The following is a 27868-nucleotide window of genomic DNA, read 5'->3' as shown; positions in this document are numbered from 1 at the left end:
CCTGCTTCAGATTCTGTGTCTCCCTCTCCCTCTGACCCTCCCCTGCTCATGCTCTCTTTCTCTTTCTCTCAAAAACAAACATTAAAAGAAAATTTAAAGAGAAGAAGAGAAGAGGAGGGGAAGAAGGGAAGGGAAGGGCTGACTGGTTTTTTAAAATTTTTTTAAATTTTTATTTATTTTTGAGAGAGTGAGAGAGATAGAGAGAGAGAGAGAGAGGGAGAGAGAGAACCAGTGGGGGAGGGGCAGAGACAGAGAAGGAGACAGAATCTGAAACGGGCTTCAGTCTCTGAGCTGTCAGCACAGAGCTCAACGTGGGGCTTGAACTCAGGAACAGTGAGATCATGACCTGAGCTGAAGTCAGAGGCCCAACCGACTGAGCCACCCAGGCGCCCCAGGGCTGACTGGTTTTTAAGGAGACACATCCTGGGGTCTCTCATAGGCCATTTGGTTGAAGAGGGATTCCCAGATCTGAAGTTGGCCTCCAAAGTTCTTCCCAAACCTGACTGTCCCCTCCTGTTTCCTCATTAATGGGCGCTGACATGAATCAAGTTACTAGAACCAGAGGCCTGGAGTGTCCTTCCTGGCTGCTCGTCCCTCACTGGCCCCTCCCTGGCTGCTCCGGACACAGCTCTGCCTCCATCCTGGCCCCTGGCCTTCCACCGCACCTCCCCAGTTTGAGGGGCTCCCCACCCCACAGCCTCTACCCTGCCCTACACCACGGCCAAACTGACATTTTCCAAAATGTAAATCTGATCAAGTGCACACACACACACACACACACACACACACACACACACACACACTTTTCAATGCCTTTAGTGGCTCCACATCACTTTTAGAACAAAATCCAAACTCTGCAAGGTTCCAAAGGTCTCTCTGCTTCCTCCTTCTTCACCCAAGTTGGGGTCTGCAATTCTCAGGAAGAGGTTTTGGGGGAGAAGTTTGTAAAGGATTGAGAAGAGCCCCACGGGCAGAAGGATCGCCAAGGAGAGAATTTCAGGGGCCGGCAGCCAGAGGGGAGGGCGGAGGCAGCGTCGCAGGAAGGAGGTGGGTCCCAGCTGACGGGACAGGGGCGTCCAGCCCCCGCTGAGCTCATCTCTGAGCAGAGGAAACACTGCTGGACCTCAGAGGGCAGGAGGTGATGTCCCAGAAACAGAGGCTGGGGCATGACATTCCCCTGACTCTGCTCCATCGGCGCCATACCTCAGTGGATGTGTGGGAGCCCCAGGTCTGGGGGGGCTCTGGGCTGAATCCAGCCCTGCCCCCACTGTCCCTCTGAGACCTCCAACGCTTCCCCGGCCTCCAACGTAAAATGGGGACAACAGTGACACCACCAGCCACCCCACTGCTCCCCTCCCCCCCCCCCCTGCCAGTTCTTCCCAGCAGCCAGATGGTATGTCACCGGCTTACAAAACCTCTAGTGATTTTCTCCTTGAACTTAAATGAAACGCTTTGCTGTCGTGGGATAACGAGCACGGTCTGGGGGTTTTGTCCCACCTCATAGAACTGTCTTGTCCTCTGAAACGTCCACAGTGACCGCATAGGTGTGTTCACTGGCAGAGCTGGAGGAGGGGCACTTGCAGCCGCGGCTTCCCGGCGCCTCCCCTCGGGTCCCACTCAGCTCCCTGTGCTGGCCTCCTCCGGTGTGGCTGCAGCTCTTTGGGTTCCCCACTTAGGGATCCCAGACAGTGCTGAAGTTCAAGTTACCCCCCTGGGAACGTTTAGCCCATCCAGCGCCCGGGCCTCCCTGCCCTGCTCGCCCTTCCTCCGGAGGGTGTCTGAAAGTCACAGTTATTTCTGGAAACACCACACTTCTCGGAGTGCACAGCCCTGAGTCTCCAACAGGCTGGACCTACAACCTGGTGGGGGGCTCTTCCTGGGCCCTGGGCCTGGGGCTGGCCCTCTCCCCTTGCTGACCTCTTCCCCAGGAGCACGGTACCTGGGTGAGCCCGGGTGCCAAGTGATGGGGGAAGGGCCCTTCCCCACAAGGCCCAGCTTGGCAACCCACTTCTCTGTTTCCTTCTACAACTTTTCAAATGTAAGCCTGTTTGATGCCACGAGAACATCTCCCCAAACAGCCGCGGGGCCGGTCATTACCCTTCAGGGGGCTTCGGGGACTATATGAGGCCGAGCCAAGCAGTGTCCCTTCCCTTCTAGGACTTAGAAACTTGGAGGGAGGCAGGCATCGCTGGGTGTGGTGAGAAGGGCTTTGTGGAAATGGTAGTGCTGGAACGTGCCTAGAACATTCCAGAGACCTGGAGATTTTAACGAAGACAGGAGAAGAGACTGGTATTTTATTTCACCATCTGAACTACCCGCTTACCACGTTTTTTCCTGTGTGAATTTTGGCGATGAACATAAATTCATGTCCGTTCTGTCGACCCCACAAATCCCGAGAGGCGACTGTCTGCTCTATGCATGTCGTCAGTTGACGGGCTGACCTAACGTAGGAGATGTTTTGCTCTTTGCATTTTCAAACCCAAGCTGGTTGGTATGTGCTCTGTACCTGCTGAAGAGAGAAGGAACTCACTCCTGGCGGTAGGAGAGTCGCCCCAGCAACCCAGCCATCCATCGGCGCTGCCCTGGGGCGGGTCTGTCATCACACGGGGCTCACGCTCTCAGTGCAAGTCTAACGCGGGGCTTCGGGGTTTCTCTGTTTCAAAATGACTTGATAAATCTCATCAGGAAGGCAGTGGCTGCGGAATGAGGAACCGAGTCTGGAGGCCCCAGCCGTTAGACATGGAAGGCAGCCCCCCTTCCCCGGAAGCATGGTCAGTTCCCCTTGCCCAGATGTGCCAAGGGTCGTCTGTTAGAACCCACCTTCACTGCCTCCCCGACCTGGTTTCAGCTGGGTTTGGTGGTGGGAGGCACGGCCAGGGGAGGGTGCGGGACCCCTGGCCTGGCCGCAGAGGCCGCACGCCTGCTGGACAGCCCTCTTACACCTGCCCCTCACCGTGGCTGGTCCCACAGGGTGGCAACTGCTGCCCTATCACTGGGTCTGGAACACTGTACCCCTCTTATTGGTATTGCTGCACCCCCATCTACTAAATTCTCCCCAAATTCCCTGGTTTAACGTGACCTCTGGCTCCTGTCAGGACCTGAGTGATAACATATAACAATCTTCTTGTCAACATTTGTATTTGAAAGCTGTCGATGGGGCGCCTGGGTGGCTCAGCTGGTTGGGCGTCCAACTTCGGCTCAGGTCATGATCTCACGGCCCGTGAGTTCGAGCCCTGCATCGGGCTCTGTGCTGACAGCTCAGAGCCTGGGGCCTGCTTTGGAGTCTGTGTCTCCTTCTCTCTCTGCCCCTCCTCTGCTTACACTCTATCTCCCTCTCAAGAATAAATAAACATTTAACAACAACAACAACAACAACAAAAAGTGTTGTTGAAAAGGTACCACTTTTGAGGGATGCTGTCCAGGGTGGGAGGGGGTGTCCCTACTGCTAATACCGTCCCACACAGTTTCTTTGTATCCCCCCATCCCAGACCCACATCGGGTCCTCTCTGACCGTCTCTCCTGGCTCCAAGCACCCGGGTCTTACCCAGACTCCGCCAGAGCCAGTCCGTCCAGCCACTAATTGCTGAGACCTCCCACTGTCAGTGCCCACAGTCCCAGCCCCGGCCCCTGACCACAGGGAACATGGCAATATGGATGTGAACTTGACCAGGCCCCTATCCCCAAGGGACCTCAGTGTTCCTGCTGGGCCACAGTCAGCACCCTGTTGACCTCGAAACCCCAACACCTGACTCCCTGCCTCTGCCATTGACTGAGCAGTGTGTGTTAGGTTGCCCCCAAGTCTGGCTCTCCTTTGAGCAGCCCCATCTCCTGGCTGGCCACCCTACCCTGCCCTCTTGACCACCCTACCCGAGTGGAGAGCCTTTCTAGGTCCAGCTGAGGACTGGGAACACCACAGCTGTGCTGCTGCTTTCTGTGCCGGCCAGGTGGGGCCGCCCACCTCCTGTCTGCACTACACTCCTCACCCCTGCACCCCACCCCCAGCCTGGGCCAGCTCAGGAGTTTATATAATCCTGGGCACCCTGACTTTTTTCTCTTCCTGTTGCTGTTCTAGAATGTACTTTGAACATAAGTTCTTCAAGGAGTCTCTCTGGACCCCTTCAGATCTTAGTGCCAAGAGCAAATGCTGACGAGAACAGTTTCTCCTCCAGAGAGACCCTGACCTTGGCCTAATTGGCATCCTGCCTTCCCCATCTGCGTCTGTGTGTCTGTGCTGCCCGTTGAGACAGGCTGCTCCCTGGTGACCCACACGTGCATGGCGTGTCTTCACTCCGCGTGGGATCTGCTGCAGTGCCTTTCAGTGACCACTCACTGGCTGGCACCCCCGTCCCCAAAGACAGGCTGCTCCACAGTCCTTGAGCCTTGGGCTCAACCTTCACCGTCTACCTTCCTGGATCTGCCAGGCCCTGGCTCGCTGGCCCCTGGGAACGGTCCACGCACAGGCAGGGGCCGGGATGTCCGTCATGCCAATAGCACTCTGTACCCGCTCCTGGCCGCCAGGCCCTCCCGCCCACCTCCTGCCTCACGGGATCTGTGGGGATTAGATTCACGTTAGGGTGTCCTGTCCCTCTGCACGCTTAAGACATTGTGTATTTTGTCAGCGCTAAAACACTCATTTTTTTCACATTGAACATCTCTGAAATAAAATGTGTCCACACTTAATGGTGCATCATAGTTTATGCATTAGCCCTTTTAGGGCTACATATAATAACATGTGTCTTCGCATCGGTGCAGCTTAAATTCCCATCCCCAACGTGCCCCTCAAGCACACATTCCTGGCAGAGAACCCTCTTCCAGACTCATTGGAGCTGTTTCCCTTTGGCTTTCTTTGATGGTTTTATATCTTTTTTCCATAAGCCTGAAAGCTTGTCGTCCATTAGCAGTAAATTCTTTGACAAGATGACACTCATCACAGCTGCTTTAATGGAAGTGAGTTCATCGATCTTGCATCATGTCAAATTATTTTTGTTATTCTGCTCGTTTTTGGTTTTGAACCTATTCTGGTTGCTTTTGAGAAGGCCTAGCTACTGCTGCTCAGATATTTCTGGTTTCAATAATGTTTGAAAGAGATTGCTTAACATGGCGCTTTGTGACAGCAGGAAATTTATTGAAAATAATTTTTTAAAACACCCTTTGTTAAAATCTATACATGTACTAACTGGCTTAAACCACACACTCACACACACATAGCCTCACATACAGATTTACACGTGTGTGGTGCAAATGCACACATGAATACACTTGGAGAGAGAGAGAGGCCAGGTGGAGAGCCAAGGTCAAAGTCAGGTGGATTCTTGTCGAAGGCAAATGCGTCCTCACTGCAGCCTGGGGTAAACCACTGGGAGCAGGGGCTCAGGGACCAGTCTGAGTGCTGGTCTGTTCCCAGATGTCTGGGTCTGTTCCAGTCTGGGTCATCCCGCTGCATTTGCTATCCAAATCCCACTTACCTGTAGCCCTTCCTGAAGACCTCCAGACCAAGCAGCGCCCCCCCCGACCCCCCAGCTTCCCGCATCAGTCCCAACCATGCTGGAGCGATAGGTACCTGACTTGAAGGTGGGCAAGTTGGGAAGGTCCGGCCACACTAAGCCAGACCCCTGTGACCGCCAACCTGGCAGGCTTTCCAGCCCCCAGGCTATTGGCCCATTGGCCTTCTTTCCCACATGTGGTCAGTCCCAGCCCCTTCAGCAAGAAGGCTGCTGGCAGCCCCTAGGGGAGCGCTTGGACCTCTGGTTCCAAACTCCAATGATGGCACCTTCTCCACTTATCTGCAAAATTACATGACTGCCAAGGGGTACCTGGGTGGAGCAGTCGCTGAAGCACCTGATTCCCGATTTCATCTCAGGTCATGATTTCACGTTCACGAGATGGAGCCTGACGTCAGGCGCTGAGCTGACAGTATGAAGCCTGCCTGAGATGCTCTCTTTCCCTCTCTCTATGCCCCTCCCCTGCTTGTGTGTGCACTCTCCATCAATATAAATAAATAAAATAAAATGATGTGACTGCCAGGGCGCCCAGCTGGCTCAGTCGATCTCAGGGTTGTGAATTCAATCCCCGTGTTGAGTGTGAAGATCACTTTAAAAAAATAAATATTAAAAAATATATATAAAATAAAATTACACGACTGCCATGGACAAGATGGGTAGTTTATGATAACGTAGGTGAATCACAGGAATTTAGTGTTAGGACCCGGATTGTGGTGCTCTGATTCCAGGGAAGCCCTGCCCAGAAAGGGGCCGTCCTTTCGTGTCATTCCTGTGCCCCCTAACAGGCTGGTCCTTTTCTCCTGTCTAGCTGCCCCAGGCTGGCCGCTCCTCCCCAGAGCCCGGCTACATCTTCCTCCGCCACCCAGGGCAGCAACCTCCCTCAACCGCTTCTTGGCTGGATCTGGATCACCTGGTCTCACACTGCCCACCTTTGCACTCTGTGCCAGAGGGAGGGAGAAGTCCAAGATGCCTCTGGGTTTCTAGCTAGGCCAGTGGGGAGATGATGGCACCATTCCTTGAGACAGGGATCACGAAGAGAGGCAGGCAAGGTACTGGACAGGAAGGGTGGACGGGACCTGGGGACAGGGTGGGTTAGGAGGGTAGGGTACAGCAGTGATGAGAAGGGGAGTCTCCTTGCCTTTCTCACATCCAGCCCTTCTGCCTGATAGCAGGGCCTCGCTAGGGGTGGGACCTCGGTGGGCGGGACCTCCATGAGGCGGTGCTGGGTGTCCAGGGTCCACCTTGAATTTCTTGCCGGAGCTACTGTAGAAGCAGAAGGAGACCTGGCCCCAGGGCATTTGAACAGCACTGCAGAATCACCTGCAGGCTCCTCTGCATCAGCAACAGAGATCTAAACCGGGGCAAAATACTGTGCTGCCTCACCGTTTTTCTGAGTTTTGATAAAACAGAATTTGGGGGCACCTGGGTGGTTCAGTCGGTCGAGCATCCGACTTCGGCTCGTGTCATGATCTTGCAGTTCATTAGTTCGAGCCCCATGTCAGACTCTGTGCTGACAGCTCAGAACCTGGAGCCTGCTTCAGATTCTGTCTCCCTCTCTCTCTGCGCCTCCCCTGCTCATGCTCTGTCTCTCTCTCTCCCTCAAAAATAAATAAACATTTTTAAAAACCAGAATTTTAACAAATGAAAAAAATTGAAGCAAAACAGTTGCCAGAATAGCTTGCCTTGTGTTTAAAAATAAATTATCTTCAGGGGTGGGGAGAAATAAAAATAATTCCCCAACCAAACACACATACATACACAGTCTAGAAAAACTTATTCTTGTGTATTAAAAGTAGGTCTCGGGGTACCTGGGCGGCTCAGTTGGTTGAAGATTTGGCTTTGGCTCAGGTCATGATCTCACTGTGGGTTCGAGCCCCGCGTTGGGCTCTGCGCTGATAGCTCAGAGCCTGGAGCCTCCTTCAGATTCTGTGTCTCCTTCTGTCTCTGCCCCTCCCTTACTTGCACTCTGTCTCTCTGTCTCTCTCTCAAAAATAAATAAATAAATAAACATTAAAAAAATTAAACGTAGGTAGGTCTCTTTGGGTCTGGGACTAAAGGTGAGTTCTTTGTAAAAAAAAAAATTCTGTATTTTCTAATTTTGCCGTAATGAAAATGTATTACTTGCATAACAAAATGCTTTTTAAAATAAAAGTGAAACAAAAAGCAAACAAAGAAAAAAGAATCTTTAAAACTATTTGTGCCTTTTGCAGACTGGCTCTCGGGGCTGCTGGTTCCAGGATGTGAAGGGGTGGGTGTGGCTGACCGACACCGCGTGGGAGCCCAAGGCTTTTTCTGGATCGAGGTCACTCCCTTGGCCTTGCTGCTGTCCGCGGCAGGTGGCCTTTGTGGTTAGGTGATGCCTCAGCCAGTTCAAATGTGTTTCTGTGTGGGGTTCTGTCCTCAGGCATCCGAAGGCGTCCCCATGAGGTTCTTCACCAAGCTGGACCAGCTCATCGAGTTTTACAAGAAAGAAAACATGGGGCTGGTGACCCACCTGCAATACCCGGTGCCCCTGGAGGAGGAAGATGCGGGTGACGAGCCAGAGGAGGACACAGGTAGGTAGGGGCGGGAGGGAAGGCAGGGGGAGGGCAGCTACCCTCTAAGCACTACGGGGGAGAATTCCTGGGGCGCTTCTTTCACCACAAGAGCTTCTAGATTAGGTGAGTCTGATTATCAGAGGGAGAAGGGGAGCCGTGGTGGCTAAGGACGAGCCAGGAACACAGGCTCTGGGGTCAGACAGACCTGGGTCATACTTCCTGCTCCCCAGCTTCTTAGCTGTGTGACCTTGGGCAAACTACTTAACCTCTCTAAACCACAGAGTTCTCTTAAAGAGACAGTAGAAATAATATATACGGTCAGGGTGTCACCAAATGAGTCACTGAATGTAGAGCCTAGAGCCTAGTACACAGTAAGCGCTCAATATATGCAGCTACTATCCTCGTCAAAGTAATTACTATAAAGAGAATGGAGGAAGAAATACCAGTAACTGACTGGAAGGGTGGGAGAGGTGTTTCTTTATATCACCTTGAAAAGGAAAATACAGTAGAGCTCTTAAAAAGTCTGTGAGAGGGGCGCCTGGGTGGCTTAGTCGGTTAAGCGTCCCACTTTCGCTTAGGTCATGATCTCGCGGTTCATGGGTTCGAGCCCCGTGTCGGGCTCTGTGCTGACTGCCAGCTCAGAGCCTGGAGCCTGTTTCAGATTCTGTGCCTCCCTCTCTCTCTGACCCTCCCCTGCTCACGCTGTTTCTCTCTCCTAGAAATAAATAAAACATAAAAAAAAAAAAAATTAAAAAAAAAAAAAGTCTGTGAGAGTCTGGCCTCCCCTTGACACCGCGGAGGGCCGCGGACCAGTCATGCAAGAGCCCGGCAGACGCCCCTGCGGCACAGAAACCCCCTTGGATGGCACCTGCTTTTCTCAAGAGTTCGCTTCCCGGGGCGCCTGGGCGGCTCAGTCAGTTAAGCGTCCGACTCCTGATTTCCGCTCAAGTCATAATCTCACAGATTATGGGTTCAGGCCCTGCATTAGGCTCTGCACTGACAGTGTGGAGCCTGCTTGGAATTTTCTCTTTCTCTCTCTCTCTCTCCCCCTCCCCTGCTCACATGCCTCTCTCTCTCTCTCTCTCTCAAAATAAATAAATAAATAAATAAATAAATAAATAAACATTTTTTTAAAAGGTTCACTTCCTAAAAGAAAACCTGAGATAAGTAACGGAGCCCCTCCACTGGTCAGGGTTCCCCTGCTGAGTCCCAGGAAACAGGTTTCCCTGGGGTTGTCCCCACCCCCCAAACTGGGGCAGGTTTGACCAGAGGCGCTGCGGCCCCAGGGCCACCCACCTGCTCCGTGCCATGGCCACATGTCCCCCAGCTGTCCCCGGGCGCCGCAAGCCTCGCCTTGATGCCGAGAGGCCGTCCTGCAGAAATGCCCTTCACACGCCGGTGCCCACACTTCCCGCACACCCGATGGCTTTCTGGGGACGGCGTCTGGAGAAGGACCCCGGCACCCTCGCTAGCGCCTGGGAAGAGAAACCCAGTCTTGTGACTGCTGGCTTCACTTCCCCAAAGGAGGCGCAGTCTTTGGCTTGAACCCGAGCTGTGTGACAGTCAGTCACCCCCACCGCCTGGTCCAGGGGTCTGATTTTGGCTCAGGTGCTGCCCGTCCCCACAGGGCTCAAAACACATTCATACCATGGAAAGAACCCCAGGCCACAGGAGGATGTGAGGAGCTAGTCCTTTAAGGATAATGTCCCCGGGGGCCCTGGCGTGGCCATTCAGTGTGGGAGGAGGCCCTGGGCAGGGGGTCTTGGACCCGAGGGGCTCAGGCCCCTCGTCCAGTTGTGGTGTGTTGGTGAGAGAAGTTCCCTGAAGGCGAATGCACAGGAGTCCTTTCTCCCAGGCCAGATTCAGGTTGTTGCTTTTATACTTCAGTTCTCTGGGTGAAGGGGGCCCCCTCACTTTCTTTATTTGTCCCCTAGTGTGTGGCGGGGAAAGAAGGGACAGCAGAGGAAAGGGAGGCCGGGGTGGGCTGCCCGGCGCCCAGTTGACAGCTTTTTGCTTAGCACCTCAGTGGGACAACCTAAGCCCCACGGCCAAAGACGTCTACAACCCGGCCCCTGCCATCAGCCGGCCCCCCCGTCCAGTCAGGGAGCAGAGACAGAGGGGACCGTGCAGACACAGATGGGGTCTGCCACTGGGTGCAGCGGCCCGGACCCTCTTCCGTGTCGGGGAGGGGTCACTACGCAAGAGACTCTTTGTAGGGGGGTGATCCTGCGAGTGGCGAGTGCATAGACCAAACGGTGTTCTTGCTCTTCTCTTGAGTAGAAAGTGTCCTGTCCCCTCCCGAGCTGCCGCCGAGAAACATCCCTTTATCTGTGGGGCCGTGTGAGGCCAAGGAGGTCCCCGTTGCCACCGAGAACCTGAGAGCCACCGAGGTCAGCAGGCCGAGCCTTCCCGAGCTATTGTTTCAGCGACTGCAGAGCATGGACACTAGTGGGTGAGTCCCTCCACCATGCGCTCGCGGCTCCAAGGCCAGCCTGGGGTACCACCGCACGCGGGCGGCTCACTCTGCGCTTGCTCCTGGGGGGGCCGGCGTTAGCACCGGTGCCGAGCGTGCCCAGGTCGCCCCTCTGCTGCACGGGCACGGGTGGCCCCGCTCTGGTGCTCTGTCTCCACCAGGCCCGGCTGCACGGCACCAGCTGGTTAACAGACTGACGAGCGGTCTGTTCTGCGCTGCAGAGGCCTGGCCCTGCCCCAGACTTCAGGGGCCTATGCGGTGACCCCCTGCCCGGGGCCTTGCCATAAACCGCACCCGGCATCCTTCCCCGTCACAAGCATTGCTGCTGCTGTGGGTGGACGGAGTCAGATGGCCCACAGAGGGTTCGCTGCAGGCTGCACCTGCCACGTGGCCCTTTCCCGCTTTGGGCCCGGCTCCAAGGGGGCCGCCTTCCCTGTCCCCCGTGCCTGGGCCAGATCAGTGTTTCCGTGCATGGTACAGACTGTGGTCTATACCGCACGCCTCTGCTTTCTCCGTGTGACATGCAGTCATTTAATTCTTTAGCTTCTCCTCGGTCTGAGCCGGGCTCTCCGGGTCTCATCCCGTATACAGACCCACACTGGCTCCTGCGGGTCCGTGTTGATGAGCTCCTGTAGCTTCTTTGCCGTGGCCTCCTGTGTCTCTCTCAGCAGGCCCACCGGCTGGATAGTGGCAAGCGGGAGCACCACGGGCCCTGACTACAAGAGGGGCGGGGGGGGGGGGAGAGGGGGACCAGGGATGTGGCCTTAAAAGGAGGAAGCTCCCTGAGGGGTCCGGTGGCCCAGGGCCCAGCACATTGCCCCAGATGGTGCTGAATGAACTAAGTACGCAGTGACCTCCATGCATTAAGAATCTTAAAAAGATTTTTTTGGTGTGTGTTTCATTGTGAGAAAAAGGCCCCCTCGAAGAATATCCAAACGGCAGGGCTGATGCAGTATCTCCCGCCCAAAGGATGAGTGAGGGCGGCTCTCCTACCCTCCGATTTGGCAAAATACAAAGGAGACGCCTGAAGGTACAGACGAGCCACCCGGTTGCTAAGATACCTGGTGTTTTTTTTTATTTCCACTTCGAATACCCCCGGATTCCTCTGTAGGCCCACCAGGTCATATCCTGTGCACACTCCTTGAATTACTTGTGTTATTCATCAAATACTTAAATCCCAATGTTTTAAACCTGTCCACGCATTATCATGATTACCCCCGTGCATGCGCACATAACAAATACTTATTAAACCATTCCGTGTAGGGCCCACTGTCAGTTTCCACCAGTGTCTGTTTCTCTCCAGGGTTAGATGCTAAATGGAGTGAACTCCTTGGGGAGCTGGGTGGGGACGGCCTATGGTGCCACCATCTGCCCACTGCTCCCGACTTCCTGGCACGTACTGGTCAGTCCCTCCTCTCAGGGACAGGTGCTCTCTGGGGCCACCTGGCCCAGTGATGCAGGATGCAGTTTGCAACTGGCCCTCTGTGCAGCCTCCGGGGGTGGGGGGGCAGCCGGGGGCTCCCGTGCTTTCTCTGTTTCTGCCCCTCAGCTGACATGCGGCCGTGGAGCCCTCCTCACACTTGTCCTGGGGGCTGGGGCTGAGTACATGGAGCACAGTGGAGTGATGAGGCAAGCAGTGACACAGTATTGTCATCTGTGCTCGTCTGGGTCGTGCAAAACAGGGATCTGCCTTGTGTTTTAAAGTCAGTCTCTTTTGGGGCGCCTGGGTGTCTCTGTCGGCTAAGTGTCCAGCTTCCATTCAGGTCACGATCTCACTGTTCATGGGTTCGAGCCCCACGTCAAGCTCTGTGCTGACAGCTCAGAGCCCAGAGCCTGCTTCGGATCCTGTGTCTCTTCTCTCTACCTCTCTCCACTCACACTCTGTCTCTCTCTCAAAAGGAAAATAAACATTAAGAAAAAAATAAAGTCAGTCTGTTTTGCATGAAAAATAACTTTTTATGTGAAGGACTGCCTTTTGATTATTCTTCACTATAAGACAGCCTGCACAGTCTTTTGTGCTATTGAATTAGATCTAATCCATTGGGCCACAGTTCATAGTTATTATGAGCCTGCTGAGTGAAATCAGGCTTCTCTGATACACAGAGTTCGCGTCTTTATGTGAACACCGTCCTACGACGAATGTCCTAACAAATATGGCTTCCTATAACAAACACTCATGGTCTCAGGATTACGAGGCAGTGGTCATTGGAACTGTTGAAACACATCCCTTACTGCTGTGGGAGTGACTGTCCCTTTCTGAAACAGACTTGGGCAGAAACGGGATTTTTCTGATGTCAAGACCCAGAATGAGTGTAGGTTAACCTTCAGGCTGATGATAGCTAGCCTGTAAATGGTTGCTGACGTCTCACTCTAAAAAGTCTGAATGGCCAATAGCCAAGGAACCTTCCAGTCCCAAGAGCAAGAGCTTTTTATTTGTTCTAAGATCCTGCAGAAAACACCCGTGTCCTCTAGCTCCAACCTGATTACTTATCAAGGCTGGAACAGACATCTTTAAAGCTTATAATAATTTTTTTCACACAGGCAGATCAACAACATTTGCCTCAGTCTGCCCATTTGTAAAATAGGAATAATGGTAATAATAATAGCTGCCTTCTAACATTGGTTTGGGGCCTAACAGGGAAATGGCGCATTAAGTGCTTGCAGAGTGAGGGCTCTGTGACGCCCAGGAAATATTTGCAGTGATTATGATTTTAATCGCTAAAGAAACAAAGACTCAAAAGTTACTGGGCGGGGGGGGGGGGGGGGGGGAAGGTGGAATGTGCTGGGGGAGAGGATATAGAGGGACCATCAGATCCACGTGACAGCCCAGGTCCCACGCAGCCTGGGCCCTGCCTCTGCTCGGCCGGCCATCATGCACAGTGAGCCTGCATGGGCGTCACCCAGAGATTGAAGGGGCTGGGGCCAGACCCCGGAGGACGAGAGCCGGGCACCCAGCGGGGCACCCTATTTTCAGCCCGTTACTCACCACAGGGACTTCCCCTTGGAGCCCAGCACAGCTCAGAACATCCTAAACACAAAGCTCCAGGTGGCCTTCGGCCGTGAATTTGGAGTTGGGAGGTGAGCTAGAACCATATGCCATCTCTACACCAGGCATCACTTGGCCCTCAAGTGCTGTCTTTATCAGATGCTGTATACTGTCCAAGTCATTTTGTCTCCTTTTTAAAGGATAAACATTTCCAACCAGTATCGCTCCCTTCCAAGTATAGGTTTGGAAAAAAGCCTTTATGGCTGGAGGAAGAAGCATCCTGCCCTGCCGACCCTTTAATCTTGCCCAGACCTGCTTCCCCACCCTTCTGTAAGACCAAGGGAGCCATCCAGAGCATACACGTGTTCTCCTGAAGGAGCGTGTCTCGGCCAGAGACTCAGAGAATAATTTCTGCCTTCACGATGGGTCTTGGTGGCTAAAGGGACAGAAAAGCATGTTTTTCTATTATTTTCAGGCTTCCTGAAGAACATCTTAAAGCCATCCAAGATTATTTAAGCACTCAGCTCGCCCTGGATTCCGACTTTGTGAAGACGGGCTCCAGCAGCCTCCCTCATCTGAAGAAACTGACCATGCTTCTCTGCAAGGAGCTCTATGGGTAAGGGCTCCGTGGGTGAGGCTGCCCCCAGGGGGCGGGGACAGCGGAGGACAGCGGGCGACAGCTCCCCAGGGGAAGAGATTCAGCTCATTAGAGTGACCCCGGCTCTCCGCCTGGCTGTCCAAATACCTCAGCTGTATTCAGAATAACAGGGCAGAGTTGGCAGAGGTTAGAAACCTCTGTGGTTGTTGCAAGGTTTTGTTTTCATGGTATTTAAACTGTGGCTTTTTTTTTTTTTTTAACCGAAGTTAATTTGAGGCCAGTTGCTGTGGGAAGGGGTGAGTGGGAGCCCTTTCACACTTGCTCGGGATCCAGCAGTAAGGCTTTTGTTCCTGTGCCTCCTCCTCGCTGCAGCCGTGGGCACGCTGGACAAGCACAGAAAGGCTCCGAGAGGAAATAAATTACAGTCAGCCTGTCTTCCGCATGGGTGGTGATGGCCCAAGGTCACCAGTGATGACAGTTCTTTGTTGTGTTTTTTTTTTAAGTGAGCCAGTTTTCCAAGGCTTTCATTTTCCAATATTGAATTCATTGAATGACCAAGTGGGAAAAATTTCTTTTAGATTTTGAAAATTTTATGGTTTAACTTAATCAATGTTAACATTAATTTCAAGTTTCATTACATTTTAATTGTTAGGAGTACAAAATTAAGGCTGCTGTGCTATCTGAAGAATTGACAAAGGGTGGGCCCCTGGGTGGCTCAGTCGGTTAAGCGTCTGACATTGGCTCAGGGCATGATCTCGTGGTTTGTGGGTTCCAGCCCCGCTTTGGGCTCTGTGCTGACAGCTCAGAGCCTGGAGCCTGCTTGGATTCTCTGTCTCCTTCTCTCTCTGCCCCTCCTCTCTTGTGCTCTGTCTCTGTCTCTCTCTCTCTTAAAAATAAATAAATATATATATTTAAAAAAAAGAATTGACAAAGGCTTTTTTAAATGCTTGAAAAATACCCAGAAAATTCCATTCATGAGAAATCATAAGGAGCCAAAACAATCCCATTATAAATGAAGGGTCAACATTTTGGTGGGAAAAATGGCATTTCATGTGGGTGAGGCTTTTTCGACCTCTCCTACTTCCTATTTTATTATAAACATACAGCAGCTTCAGAACTTGCTGGTCAATTTCTCTGCCGCCATATCGATCTTAGCTTAGCTAATATGCAAAAAAAGAGTCTTTTATCAGCAGTAATCAAATTGAACTTTCCTCTGAAAGACTCTTAAAAGCACAGTCAGTACATTCGGTAAATTTAACAAATAATTTCTTTGACAAATGGGGCATCATCAGATTGGTCGGTCGGGTTTTGTTTCAGTGAATTGGCTTTCAACTCATGTAGTTTCAGCCAAGTGGACCTAGAACCATCATTTGTGTAGACTTGCTTGGAGAGATGTTTTTCCATCTGATGCTGTTGTTATAAATCATTTGTCACTAGGAAACACACACACATACACACACATGCACGCCCGGCACTTTTTCTTTTTAAGAGACACAGATTCATGACGACTGGGAACAAGCTTTTATTTCTGTTCCAGTAAAGGTCCTGTTCTTTGCTGCTGCCTTATGTGGGAGGAAATACATCTCTTAGTCTCTCTGCTGGCTTCCCCCAGGGTGCCGACCTCTCTGCGCTCCTGGGAAAAACTTCCTTGGGCTTCCTGCTCTTCCCCATCTCTATTCACTGAACAGTTAACTCCTAGCTACAATTAGAGACCCTGGCATGTTCCCTGCACACCTGTCCGTCTTCACCCTCAGAGCCAAAAGCATTGGAGACTTGGTGAACTGGGGATGGAATTGTAGAAAGGCTTACATAGACGCAAAGTCATGTTCCCCCTTCCACAACTATGCACGTGTGGGTTTCAAACTGCTTTGTTTGGAACAGGCCTTTAGCTCATTCATTCTGTCGGCCAGTCATTTACTTAACAAATATGTGCAGCGGGTCCCTCTGAACTTCTGGGTACGAGGTATAATAAACACAATTATTAATAAACAATTATTCATAAAATAATAAACACAAACACAATGCACAAGCCTTCTGCTCTTTGAGACCTGGTTGGGGCTGATGTCCTAGTGAGGAACACAATAGTAGACTAAATCTGTAAACAAAGATAATTTTCGTAAGCATTATGACAAAATAAAATAGGCAAAAGAGATGGAGACATTGGGTGGGAGGGTGTCAGTGTCCTTTGGGGGTTAAGGAGGCCTCTGTGAGGTGATGACAGAGCTGGGACCTTGGTGACAAAGGGGAGCTAGCCATCCAGCAATTTAGTGGAGGGCCGGCAAGAAGAAAGGGCCCGAGGCGGGAATGAGACCAGCCTGCAAGGAACAGAAAGTCTGTGTGGCTGGGGCACAATGAGGGAGGGAAAGTGTGAGCGGCAGAAGCTGGGGACAGGCACGTGTAGGGTGGGCCAGATACAGGACAAATTTTTGTTCAGTCTGAATTTTAGATAAATCACAGATATTTTATCAGTGTAAGTATATACCGTGTAGTGCTGGGATATACTTATACTAGTCGATTATCCATTATTTATCTGAAGTCCAAAATTCACCTGGAGGTCCTGCGTTTTATCTGGCAACATCAGGCATGAGCCACAAGCACGTACACCTCGCAAGTCTCTAGAGGTTTTACAGGATTGTGCCATGGTCTGAGTTCGGGCTGTGGGGAGGATCTCAGGAGGCTGACACAAAGCCGGAGAGCGGTTCCACGCTCAGCGGCTGTGGCGTGAGGGCAGTTCATGAGAAGGGGAGGCAGGGGTGTGTGTCTGCGTTGCTTCCTGCTGAGTCCTGGGGTTTGCGACAGTGCCCAGCACACGCGAATGGCTGATGGACGTTAGTTCAGTGTGGTGACCCACGGGCGTGGGGGTGTGCCCGCACTGACAGTAGCGCGACCTGGGGCGTGTGTGGGTGCTGGAGCTGGTACATTGGCTGCCTGTTTGGCTGCAGGATCGGGGGGAGAGGAATGGAGGGCGACCCCTAGGTTTTGGGTGTGAGCAGCTGAATGGATGGGGGTGCCAGTTACTGAGAGTGGAGGTTGAGGAGGAGGGCATGGGCAGGGGGGAGATCTTTAGGAACGTCTCTTAGCGGGAAGGTGACAGAACCGAGGTGTCGGAGCCTCCGCTGCGAACTGTCACGCTGAGGGTGCGTGTCTGAATGTCAGCGGCACAAAGGCTTGAGGGCGATTTGTGACCCCAGTTATAAGATTCCCTAGAACCAGACAGAGACTTTTCCAGAGATAAAAAAGAATAGAGAACACCACCACCAGAGTCTGGAAATACTTGGTCACCCTTCAAATGGAGAAATGAGAGGAGCTCCAAGTGGAATTTTAAAGTAAAATGTCCCCAGTGTGGAAGGAGGTATTTTATCTATTAACGAGAATGGGGGTAAGATTTTAATAGACAAACCCAAAACAAAAATACATCACCCGCATTACAACGGCTTCATTGGAGGCCATAAAGATAAACCCAGAGTTTTCCAATCGAATCTGAAAATTAAATCACACAACAGCAGAATGTCAGGGAAGTATATATAGAAAACATGGGAGTGGAGCACTAACTAAACTATGCAAAGAATGTGTGATAAAAAATTGATAGTCTTTGGGAAGAGGGCATTCATAGAAATTCAGCTTAGAGATGGTAGTAGGGGCTCTCGAAGAAGAAGGAAAAAAACAATGCATAATCAATGGCTAAGTAGGTAAAAGAAAAAAGTATTCCCAGGCTTATCAAGGACCTAAATCCAGGTTTTGAGAAGCCTCATAAAGATCCAATTAGCAGAGTGACCAAATAGCACCATCTAAATCTCTTCTTATAAAGTTTCCAAACCACAAGGGAAGATAAATTCAGAAAGTAAATAATTATAAACAGCATCCTTACTTTTAAAAATGACAAAATGTAATAATATTCCCACTGTCTGATAATACAGTATAAATTCTGAAGCAACATCTCCAAGGAGATGTCTACTGACCTGGGATTAACTGAACACAGATGTCATTCAAGAGCACCAGGACTCAGGGCGCCTGGGGGGCTCATTCGGTTGCACATCTGACTCCTGACTCAGGTTGTGATCTCACAGTCTGGGTTTGAGCTCCCTGTCGGGCTCTTTGTTGACAGCACAGAACCTTCCTTGGATTCTCTCTCTCTCTCTCTCTCTCTCTCTCTCTCCCTCCTCCCCGACCCCCCGCCTCCCCCCACCTCAAAATAAATAAGCTTAAAAATAAAAGAGCACAGGGAGTCTTTGCAGATTTTAAAAACTTGTAGAACTGTTCTAATCACGTGTGTTTCCTTCAAAAAGGATCCGAGAATTTTTTTCCAGAAACCTTCGAGTGCTGGCGAACCTAAAAATAAGAGCCCAGCAGCTTACTGAGCAGCTGGATATGAATACACCCAAAGCGAAAGTGTTCATTCTATACTCCCAGAACACAATATGACGAAAATAGAATAAATCAGAAAACTAGCCACAACCATCCGACCATCTGCACGCTTTCAGATCTCCACTTAAATCACAGCTGAATTAAGCAAGGAACCGACACGAGGGGTAGCCTTTATGGGTAGGGGTGAGGGCGCAGAGTAATCACACCACCGCCTAGGAGAACTCTGTGTGACACAGCCAAAGCAGTACTTGGAGGAAAAGCCATAGCTTTAGATGCTCTAGGATAATGAGTCAAACACACAAACTGAATCCAGACTGTGAGTCTGAGGGAGGTTATCGTGGGTCAAGTCCTAATTGCCGCGACAGTTCCCACATCCAGCAAAGTACCAGCAATGTTTGTTTGAACTCAGTGTTCACGAACGGAGATTAAATGTATGCGGGCTCCTGCCATACACTGTTCCAGAGCTGGAGATGCGGCAGCGAGCAACACAGAGTCTTTAAGAAACCTCTGTCGAGCAAATACACAACACCACCACCGGGCAAGGAGAAGAGCAGGGGAATATGGTAGAAATCAAACCAGAAATAAATTAGGAAAGAAGTCCATTACAATTTTGAATATTAGATGGGCGCCTGGGTGGCTCAGTTGGTTGAGTATCTGACTTCAGCTCATGATCTCCCGGCTCTTGGGTTCAAACCCCACCTTTGTGCTGACAGCTCAGAGCCTGGAGCCTGCTTTAGATTCTGTATCTCTCTCTCTCTGCCCCTCCCCTGCTCCATGCTCTTTCTGTCTCTCTCAAAAATAAACAAACACTAAAATTTTTAAATATTAGAAGTGTAAGAGCGTTAATAATCTGCCTTAAAGATTTGCAAATCAAGAATACAGTGCACAGGGTGCCTGGGTGGCTCAGTTAGTTAGGAGTGCGGCTTCAGCTCAGGTCATGATCTTGCGGGTTCTTGAGTTGGAGCCTCGCATTGGGCTCTGTGCTGACAGCTCGGAGCCTGGAGTCGGCTTCAGATTCTGTATCTCCCCTTCTCTCTGCCCCTCCCCTGCTTGTGCTCTTCCCAAAATAAAGAAATATTTTTTAAAAATTTTTTAATATTTTTAATGTTTTATTTATTTCTGAGAGAGAGACACAGCTTGAGCAGGGGAGGGACAGAGAGAGAGGGAGACATAGAATTGAAAGTAGGCTCCAAGCTCTGAGCTAGCTGTAAGCACAGAGCCCGACGCAGGGCTCGAACCCATGAACCGTGAGATCCATGACCTGAGCCGAAGTCGGACGCTTACCCAACTGAGCCACTCAGGCGCCCCTAAAAAATTTTTTAACAAAAGAAGAAGATGTCCTTTATCACCTGGTTTTGTGCTGTATGGGAAATTTTGGCCAAAGTAAGATGAGATAAAGAAGGGACCCTAACTAACATTTCTAGAACATCTGGGAGCCAGTCAGACTTGTCAAGATTTTACAAAGTTTAAAAATAGAAGGAAAGCCAGCATCATTCTTAGAAAACCCTAAGGATTCAGCCTGTGTGTGTGTACTTGTGTTTTTAAAAAGGAGAAGAATGAGGGACATCTGTTTGACGTTAAAGCATGTTCAGAATTAGTGCCTTGGAAAATGTTTGTTAACCCAGAATTCTTGTGTGAAAATGAGAGTTTAAAGGGAACACAGCTGGGGCTCCTGGGTGGCTCAGTGGGTTAAGCCTCTTTCTCTTGATTTTCGCTCATGTCATGATCTCACGGTGGTGGGATCCAGCCCCACGTCAGGCTCCACACTGAGTAGAGCCTGCTTGAGATTCTCTCCCTCTCTTTCTGCCCCTCCCCTGCTCCCTCTCTCTCTCTCTCAAAATAAATACATAAATATTAAAAATAAACAAATAAAGGGAATACTGCTGCATGAACAGATGAGTGAGTTCTGGCAGAGGGGTTGGGGGAACCCAGAACCTGTCTGCCCAGACTTCCCCTCTCTGCCTTGCTGGTCAGTTCCCTCCACACCCTTATTGGTCCCTGGAGGAGACCCACTTGTGACCCCTTCAAAGCCAGAAGGTTAAAACACCATGCCCGAAACTGTGAGATGCTATAAATCTGCCATCTTGGCATTTCCTGGTACTCATGGGGAGGCCCTGGATTTTTAGTTAAATGAATGACATGGAACCTGGAAACAGATCCTACCATATTCTAGAAGAGCATATATACTTGATGAGCCCAAAGGAAGTACGGAAAACAGAGCAAGTGTTGTTGAGTGAAACTGAATAGTAATATGGAGAAAGATGAACTTAGTTCCACCCCATATTTAAAAAAAAAGAATCATCCAGATGAGGTAAGGGATTAAAAAATATAATACCAACAAGAAAAACCCATATATAATGTAACTCTAAAAAGCAAGTAAGAAACCAAGTTAAAATGAGCAAAATAATTGTTTACTAGTAAATACTGATGATAAGTGTTTAACTAAGGTAAGCAACGAATTACCCAGGAAAAGATGAAAAATAGAACAATAAAAAAATTACAAAGCACTTTGCAGTGGAATCCAACCTGCCCAGGATGAAAATAACATAATGGGAAAAAGTACAACTTCCAGATTAAATAAAAAGCAAAGCGGTGCCTAAAGAGTTTATACCGATGTCCAAAAATTCTGGCAAAATTCCCAACAGAAAACTGACAAAGGACACAAGCAGTTTATACAAAGAGAAATACAGTAGAAACCAACTATGTAGAAGTATATTTAATGACAATAAATTAAAGATATGTAATCAATGCATCAATATTGAAATGCAGTGCTATAGCCACTAAACGAGAGAGGCAAAGAAAACCCTAGAAAGAATGAGGACGGCACATCAAATAGGCAGGCTCAAACGGTGCTCCTGGCCCGTGATGGGTGCCAGCACCCAAAGTGTTGGCAATATTGCTCAAGAGTCATAATCTCTGCTTACTATAAGGCTTAATTGAAAATAAGAAAGGCTATAGGAACAAAGCTGTTCAGAGCAGCTTTTATTTGTAATCACCAAGATCTCAAAATAACCCAAGAATCTAGCAATTCATTTTGGCACATTTACTCAATAGAATATTTCAAGACCATTAGAACGTTAAACGTGTAAAGACAGGAAGTTTGGGGTGAAATAAATGAGAACCAGAACTCAAAATGGTCTGCCGCTGTGCTTAAAGCGATGTGAGAACAATAGAAAAAGAGGGGAACAAAGAAGGGGCAAAGCTGTGGAGTAGGAGTTGTCAAGGAATTAGACAATGAAAAATCTCTCCAGGCGTCCGTCTGGGTGGTAGGGAGGGGATTTGAACCCGAAGGCGCAGACTGTGGGCCAGCACAGGAAGCCCCTGGGGCATGCATTTAAAATGGAGATTCCGGACCAAATCGGGTTGGGGCCCAGAAATTTGCATTTTTAACACCTGGGTGGTGTTTGCAGTTCTTCTAAACACTCCAGGTTGGGAACCAGGGATTACTCAGTGGTTTCGGAGTAGTTTCGTGATCCTAGATTCGAATGATCCACAGCCTGTGAGTATGGCTAACCAGAGGTGAATCAAATCTACAGAGCTATCTGCATTGAGATGCCAGTTCGGCCCAGGGTGGGGGACAGGATGGGAAGAGTGGGGGTCTGGGAGTGGGGGCTGCCAGCACTGGCAGGCCTGGATCTTTGCCCAGGCTTGTCTTTTGCCAGACCGGGTGTGACCGTGCCTCTGGCTGGATCCTGCCATGCTTTCCCCGGTCCCTCACTAATCCTTGACCTTCACCTTGTCTCCTGCTCCCAGCGAAGTCACCCGGACCCTCCCCTCCCTGGAGTCTCTGCAGAGGTTGTTTGACCAGCAGCTCTCCCCTGGCCTCCGTCCGCGGCCTCAGGTAAAGGCTCTGGGGTTGGAAAGAAGAGATTGATAAAGCAGGGTGGAGGTGAGGGGTGTGGGGGTAAGATAGCCGGAGTCCCCAGGGCTCAAAATGGAGCCAACTCCTGCCCTGAGTTGGCTGGGAGGACCAGAGCATGGGGTAGGGGACGGGGAAGGCGGGGGAGGGGTGGGGGGGGGAGCTTCAGGTCCCTGTCCGCCCAGTAAGACATTTCCCCGCTGCCTAATTTTGACTTGAGTAAAGATTTCAAATTGCATCCCCCTCAGCAGAACTGCTTATTAGTGCTGAATAAGGAAGCTCAGCAGGGCCTTTTTTCATCATTGCTCATCGGAAACTATTAGAAAGAAAAAGCAGGAGGTGCCTAAATGCTTGATCCTGCCTCTTGCTCCTAAAAGAGCAAGGTGAAGATTCTCCCTGCCCCCATCCACACACAGGCTCACAGCCTTGCGGGCCTAAAGCCAAGTTGTCTGAGAGCAAATATCTACGTATTGAAAGGTGTAACCAGCAGACTTGAAAAGCAGAAGCAGCATCTCCAGAGAAAATACTTGCAGCAAATATAAGGGACAAAGGATTAATATGTTAAAAAACAAAACAAAACAAAAAAAACCTCTTACAAATAAGTAAAAACAACCCAATTTTTAAAATGGGGAGAGGTTATAAAACAAAGGCTTTCTTGCTAAAGAGTGGTGGGAATGACCAATATATAGACAAAAACTCGTTTAGCCTCACCTCATTAGTAACTGGCAAATGACATTCATAACCAGAAAGTCTCTGCCTATCAGATGAGCAAAAAGTTGATTGGTGACGTCAGGGGTTGGGGTCAGGGACTCCTGTGTTCACAGTTGTGCAGCTGGGAGTAGAAACGGGGTTTCTGAAACGTTGTTTATCTGCAACGACCCTGTTAATCGCACACATCCTTCCAGCACGCAGTTCTAGATGCAGGCGGCTGTCTTAGGGGAAAAAAGCAAATGGCAGAACAGCCTCTAAACTACGATGTGCAACTGCGTGTGATAATCAGGCCAGAAGGATTTATACCCAGAGGGCCATTCTGGTCACCCCCTGATGGATGGAATGGGAGAGAAGGGGCTAGGCCATGGGGGACTTCAGGTTTGACCGTACTGTTTGCTAAGAGTTCTTTTTACTGAGAAAATGTATACGTGCTATTTGTACAGCTTAAAGATTCACCAGATTTTGAAAACCTAATGTTGCTTTCCTTGAAGTGAATGATGATTCGTCAATTTCTGGGAAAGTAAGCAAATCTAGGCAAAAGAAGGGCCCTGCCAGACAGTCTCATTTAAACGGTTTGAACTGAAGACCACACCCATAGTTTTGAAATTGACCAGAGGCAGAGGCCCCCTGGGAGTTAAGCTCCAGCAGTCAAGCTGAGGCTGTTTGGCCCAATCTTCCGGCCAGTGTACAGAGCTGGGACAGGATGGAGACCAGCATTAGAGAAAAGGTTCTCCTTCCCACTCTCCCTTATGAAGTCCTGACCCACAAAGGAAGGCAGAGAGGTGGCTCTTGCCTTCAGAAGTTACAAATCAGGAGGAAGTTCCAAGGCTGCCGAGGTTGAGGAAAGAACACTGGTCCCTGGATCTGAAACATCTGAGCTCAGTATCTGCCATGCCCCTCGTGGTTCTTAGCTTCCTCATCTGTGCAGTGGTTATAGCGTGTCTGATACGGCAGGGTTTTTGAAGGAGTAAGTGAAATACATGTGTGAGATCACTTACGACACAAAGCCCTTCCTCTTGGGCAGGTGAGACCTGCTGGGGACACCCGGACCCCTGCGTGGAATTTGAGAACTGATGCGAGGTGTAACATTATCAAAATGACTGTGGACTTTAGGGTTAGGGGAGACCTGTCTCCGCCCTGTGTGAGAAGGGAGAGCGTTAACCCTGGAACCCACATCCTCCCTTTAAAAGGGCAACTAAAAAGCAAAGTAAAATAACGGGGCCAGTTTATGGGAACCCACAGGTCTCGCTCAGACCAATTCGCTCACTTCTAGGCAGAGCTGCGAATTATGTCCTCAGCCTTGACGTTAGTGACATTTGGGGCCAGGTGATTCTTGGTTGTGGGGGACTGTCCTGTGCATTGTGGGATGTTAACACCTCCGTGTTTATACAGACTAGATGCCATTAGCACTATCCAGTTGTGACAACCCAGCATGTCTCCAGATGTTTCAAATGTCCCTTGGGCAAAATCGCCACCAGCCGGAACCCTGGGCTAGGTCTAACATTCTAGTCTCAGGTCCACACTAGCTGTGTGACCTTGGACAAGTTGACTCATCGCTGTGACTCAATTTCCCACCCACAAAACAAGGGTTAGAAGAATCGATTCATGTGACGATTAGATGAATGGATACGTTTAAAATGTGCTTAGCAACGGAAGGACTCCTCAAATTCTCTATGTGTTCTGCTGGCTATGGCCCACAAGTGCTGGCATTAGGCTAATACCTGTTGCTCCGAGAACTAACTCCTGGCTTGTCAATAACTTTGTTTACACTTGGTAAGTTTTTGCCAAGCCTGCCTCCTAAGACACCGGAGAGGGGAGAAGACCCCAGTCTCAGTCTGCGAGGTGACTGCCCCAGGAAGCCACTGGGTCATTCCAAGTGTCCAAGACGAAGAGAAGAAGGGTGAATTTGTTCTTTTCATTCAGTTCTTTACAAGAAAAACAACCTGGAACAAAGGGATCCTGAATGGTCCCTCTGCTGATGGGCTGCTAGGCCCCATCCCCACCCGAGGCTTGACTGAGCTTTGTTAAGGAGCAGGGCAAAACCGAAATAGAGAAAGTGTTGACAAATAGGATGTGTTTGAGGTGTTGACAAAGCTCTGAGGGTTGTGGGGGCTGGTGGGGGTGGTTGGGGGCAGTCATGGTGGTCATGGTGGGGGTGGTACCTGAGATGATGGGACAGGTAGTTCGCTAAAGTGGGGGAGTGGCAGGAATTAAAGGTCAAACAAAAGTGTCAGGTGGCCGCCTTACTAAGCAAGGGGGGAGGTAAAGGGATTTCACAGGGTTGGCGTTAACACTCACTCCGTTCCCTACACGCGTCTGATTTTCTCCAACTTCTGGAAGGCAGGGATGGTTTCATTAATGCCACATGTGTGACCGCACATCTGGCCCAGAGTAGATGCTTTATAATTGTCGGTTCTGGGGATAAACGTGTGAGCCTGTGGCTTTGGTCTCAAGATGGTCAGGGGTTCACGTCTCATTCTGCCACTCTCCGGCCATGTGACTCCACACAAGGGGCTTGGGCTCTCTGGGCCCCCAGTACACGTTGAACAACTTCACTGAGCACATTCTATGGCCAGGCGCTAGTCCTGACCGAACGCCATACTCATGGCCCCAGTTCTCAGCTCCAGGTTCTCAGAAGGGAAAACATGAGGAGCAGATGAATGACCTGAGTGACTGATCAGGAACAAAGCAGGGTGATTGGATAGAGATTCGCTGGTGGTATCTTTACTGTGGTCCCGGGACACGCCTTTGTGGATCCGAAACCTGAGTGAGGAGGCGGCCTCCCCAGGTGACCCTCACGTCTCTGGGAATTCCCCGGGGAGTGTAGCTCAGGGCCACGGGCAAGTCAGAGGTGGGGAGAAGAGTGGCCGGGCCTGAAGGGTCACCATACAGGGTCTCATTGGGCAGGGTAAGGAGTTCGGATAATTTCCTCCCCGTGGTGCGTTTTAGGCAGTGAGATGGCTATATTCTGGAAGTAGAGGAAGAATGCCGATGGAGTACATGTAAGGGGGACAGAGGCCAATTTTGTTTAAGCAACTTGAGTGGATGAGATGAGAGGCGATTGGAGAGGCAGATGAAGGTTCGTTTTTTGGTCATGGCAATGTTGAGATGATTATAGATAGCTAATGTTCTCATCTGCGAAGGGGAGTAATAATAATACTTAGGGGGTAGAGGGGGGGCAGGGTGAGACAGCGTGGAATGGGCCCAGTGGAGCGCCTCTCAATGGCAACACCCTGTGACTGCTGTCCTTACTTGTTCTTTTCCTCAGGTCCCTGGCGAGGCCAATCCCATCCACATGGTGGCCAAGCTCAGCCAACTGACAAGTCTCCTGTCCTCGATTGAAGACAAGGTATTAGGAGATCTTACAGCCTCTCTGGGCCTCTCCTCGGCCCTCTCTTTGCTTAGAGATTGCCCCGGTGTGCAGGCTGTGTGCTCCCTTCAACTCTGTCCCCAAAACATGCTGCTTTACCTGTTCCTCCCCCTCCCAGCCTGAAGCGCCTTCTGCATTTATGCCCCCAGGTCAAGGCCTTGCTGCATGAAGGCACTGAGTCTCCCCACCGACGTTCCCTCATCCCTCCGGTCACCTTTGAGGTGAGTGGCTGTGCCTTTGTGTTCCAGGAGGCTGAGGGCTGTCCTGGTCCCTGGGGAAGAACAGCTTTTGGCTCAGCTCTACAAAGGCAAGGAGCCCAACACTGAAGAGTGTGGTTTGGCAGGGCCACATGTGGAGACGGTCCCCAGACGGGTGTGTGGAACCCCCTTCAGGGGAGAGCTTCTCAGCCCAAGATGCTCTAAACTGTGTCCTTCTCCAACTCGGGGCAGTGAGTGACATCAAAAAGGAGACCCCGAAACTGCCTGCAAAGTAGTAACTCAAGAGAGGAGTAGGAAAACATCCCATCTCCATGATTTCCCTGAGAGTGACGCAGTTAGAACTTCCACGCTCAGACCCAGAAATCTGTTCTTATTGATCCACAGAGATTCAGGTGCCTAATTGTTATCAGTAAATGTTCAGTTGTTGTTTGTAACAAGGCTCAGGAGCTTAAGTCTGTTACGAACATCCGTTGTGGGAGCAGATAACACATCAGATTAATGAGTGTCGTCAAATTAAGCAGTGAAATGAATCAGTTTCCGGTAGTTCACCTGTTCCCTCCGCCAAACCCGTTGGCAGAGCAGCTGATGTGCACACGATGTACTAACCAGGTCCCCTGCCCACGGAAACACGGACTGGGGCTCCGGGGCAAGGGACGCTGGGAGGTGGGAGCCCAGTGACCCCACACGGGACACCAGGGCTGGACTGGCCAAGGGCTGCGCAGCCACAGGGACGAGGGGCTCGCAGGCTCCGTGAAAGTCCGCAGAGAGAGAGAGGGTGACCCACATCTCCCCTCCCCTCGCAGGTAAAGGCAGAATCCCTGGGGATTCCTCAGAAGCTGCAGCTCAAAGTCGATGTTGAGTCTGGGAAACTGATAATTAAGAAGTCCAAGGACGGTTCTGAGGACAAGTTCTACAGCCACAATAAGAGTAAGACCCCCTCCCACACCCGTGACACCCTCCCCCACCCCCGTCTTGCAGTGACCTTACTCCAGACCGGTCATTAGCCGATGCTGGAGAGGAAGTCCCATCAGGCACGTCCACCCCTGTGCTAGGATGCTCCCCACCCCTCTCCCTGCCTGTGGGTCCCCTGCCCAGCTCCGAGGCCCACCTCGCATGCACCTCCTTCACGAGGCCCTTCATCTGTTCTAGCACCTTCCACCAAACCCTGGAGAAGTGAACTGAAATGCTCGGGGCTGGGGGAGCGGGGGAGTCACTTCTTTGTGATTGTGAAGTTCTCCTCTAGGAGCAGG

At 50.7% G+C, this 27868-nt stretch overlaps 1 protein-coding gene across 1 annotated transcript in view; it reads left to right on the top strand.

Annotated features, from left to right (window-relative positions):
• INPP5D (inositol polyphosphate-5-phosphatase D) overlaps positions 1-27868 on the top strand; it is a 122110-nt gene that overhangs the window by 46900 nt on the left and 47342 nt on the right. Inside the window, exons 3-9 of the mRNA XM_039234551.1 lie at positions 7906-8056; positions 10319-10490; positions 13973-14113; positions 22214-22301; positions 26299-26379; positions 26550-26621; positions 27422-27545. Of these exons, the coding sequence (XP_039090482.1) occupies positions 7906-8056; positions 10319-10490; positions 13973-14113; positions 22214-22301; positions 26299-26379; positions 26550-26621; positions 27422-27545 (829 nt within the window). The remainder of the gene's footprint in view (positions 1-7905; positions 8057-10318; positions 10491-13972; positions 14114-22213; positions 22302-26298; positions 26380-26549; positions 26622-27421; positions 27546-27868) is intronic.

This window comes from Hyaena hyaena, unplaced genomic scaffold (genome assembly GCF_003009895.1).
Source record: "Hyaena hyaena isolate Hyena2069 unplaced genomic scaffold, ASM300989v1 scaffold_86, whole genome shotgun sequence".
Taxonomy (NCBI): domain Eukaryota; kingdom Metazoa; phylum Chordata; class Mammalia; order Carnivora; family Hyaenidae; genus Hyaena; species Hyaena hyaena.
This window is presented reverse-complemented; position numbering and strand designations above follow the sequence as displayed.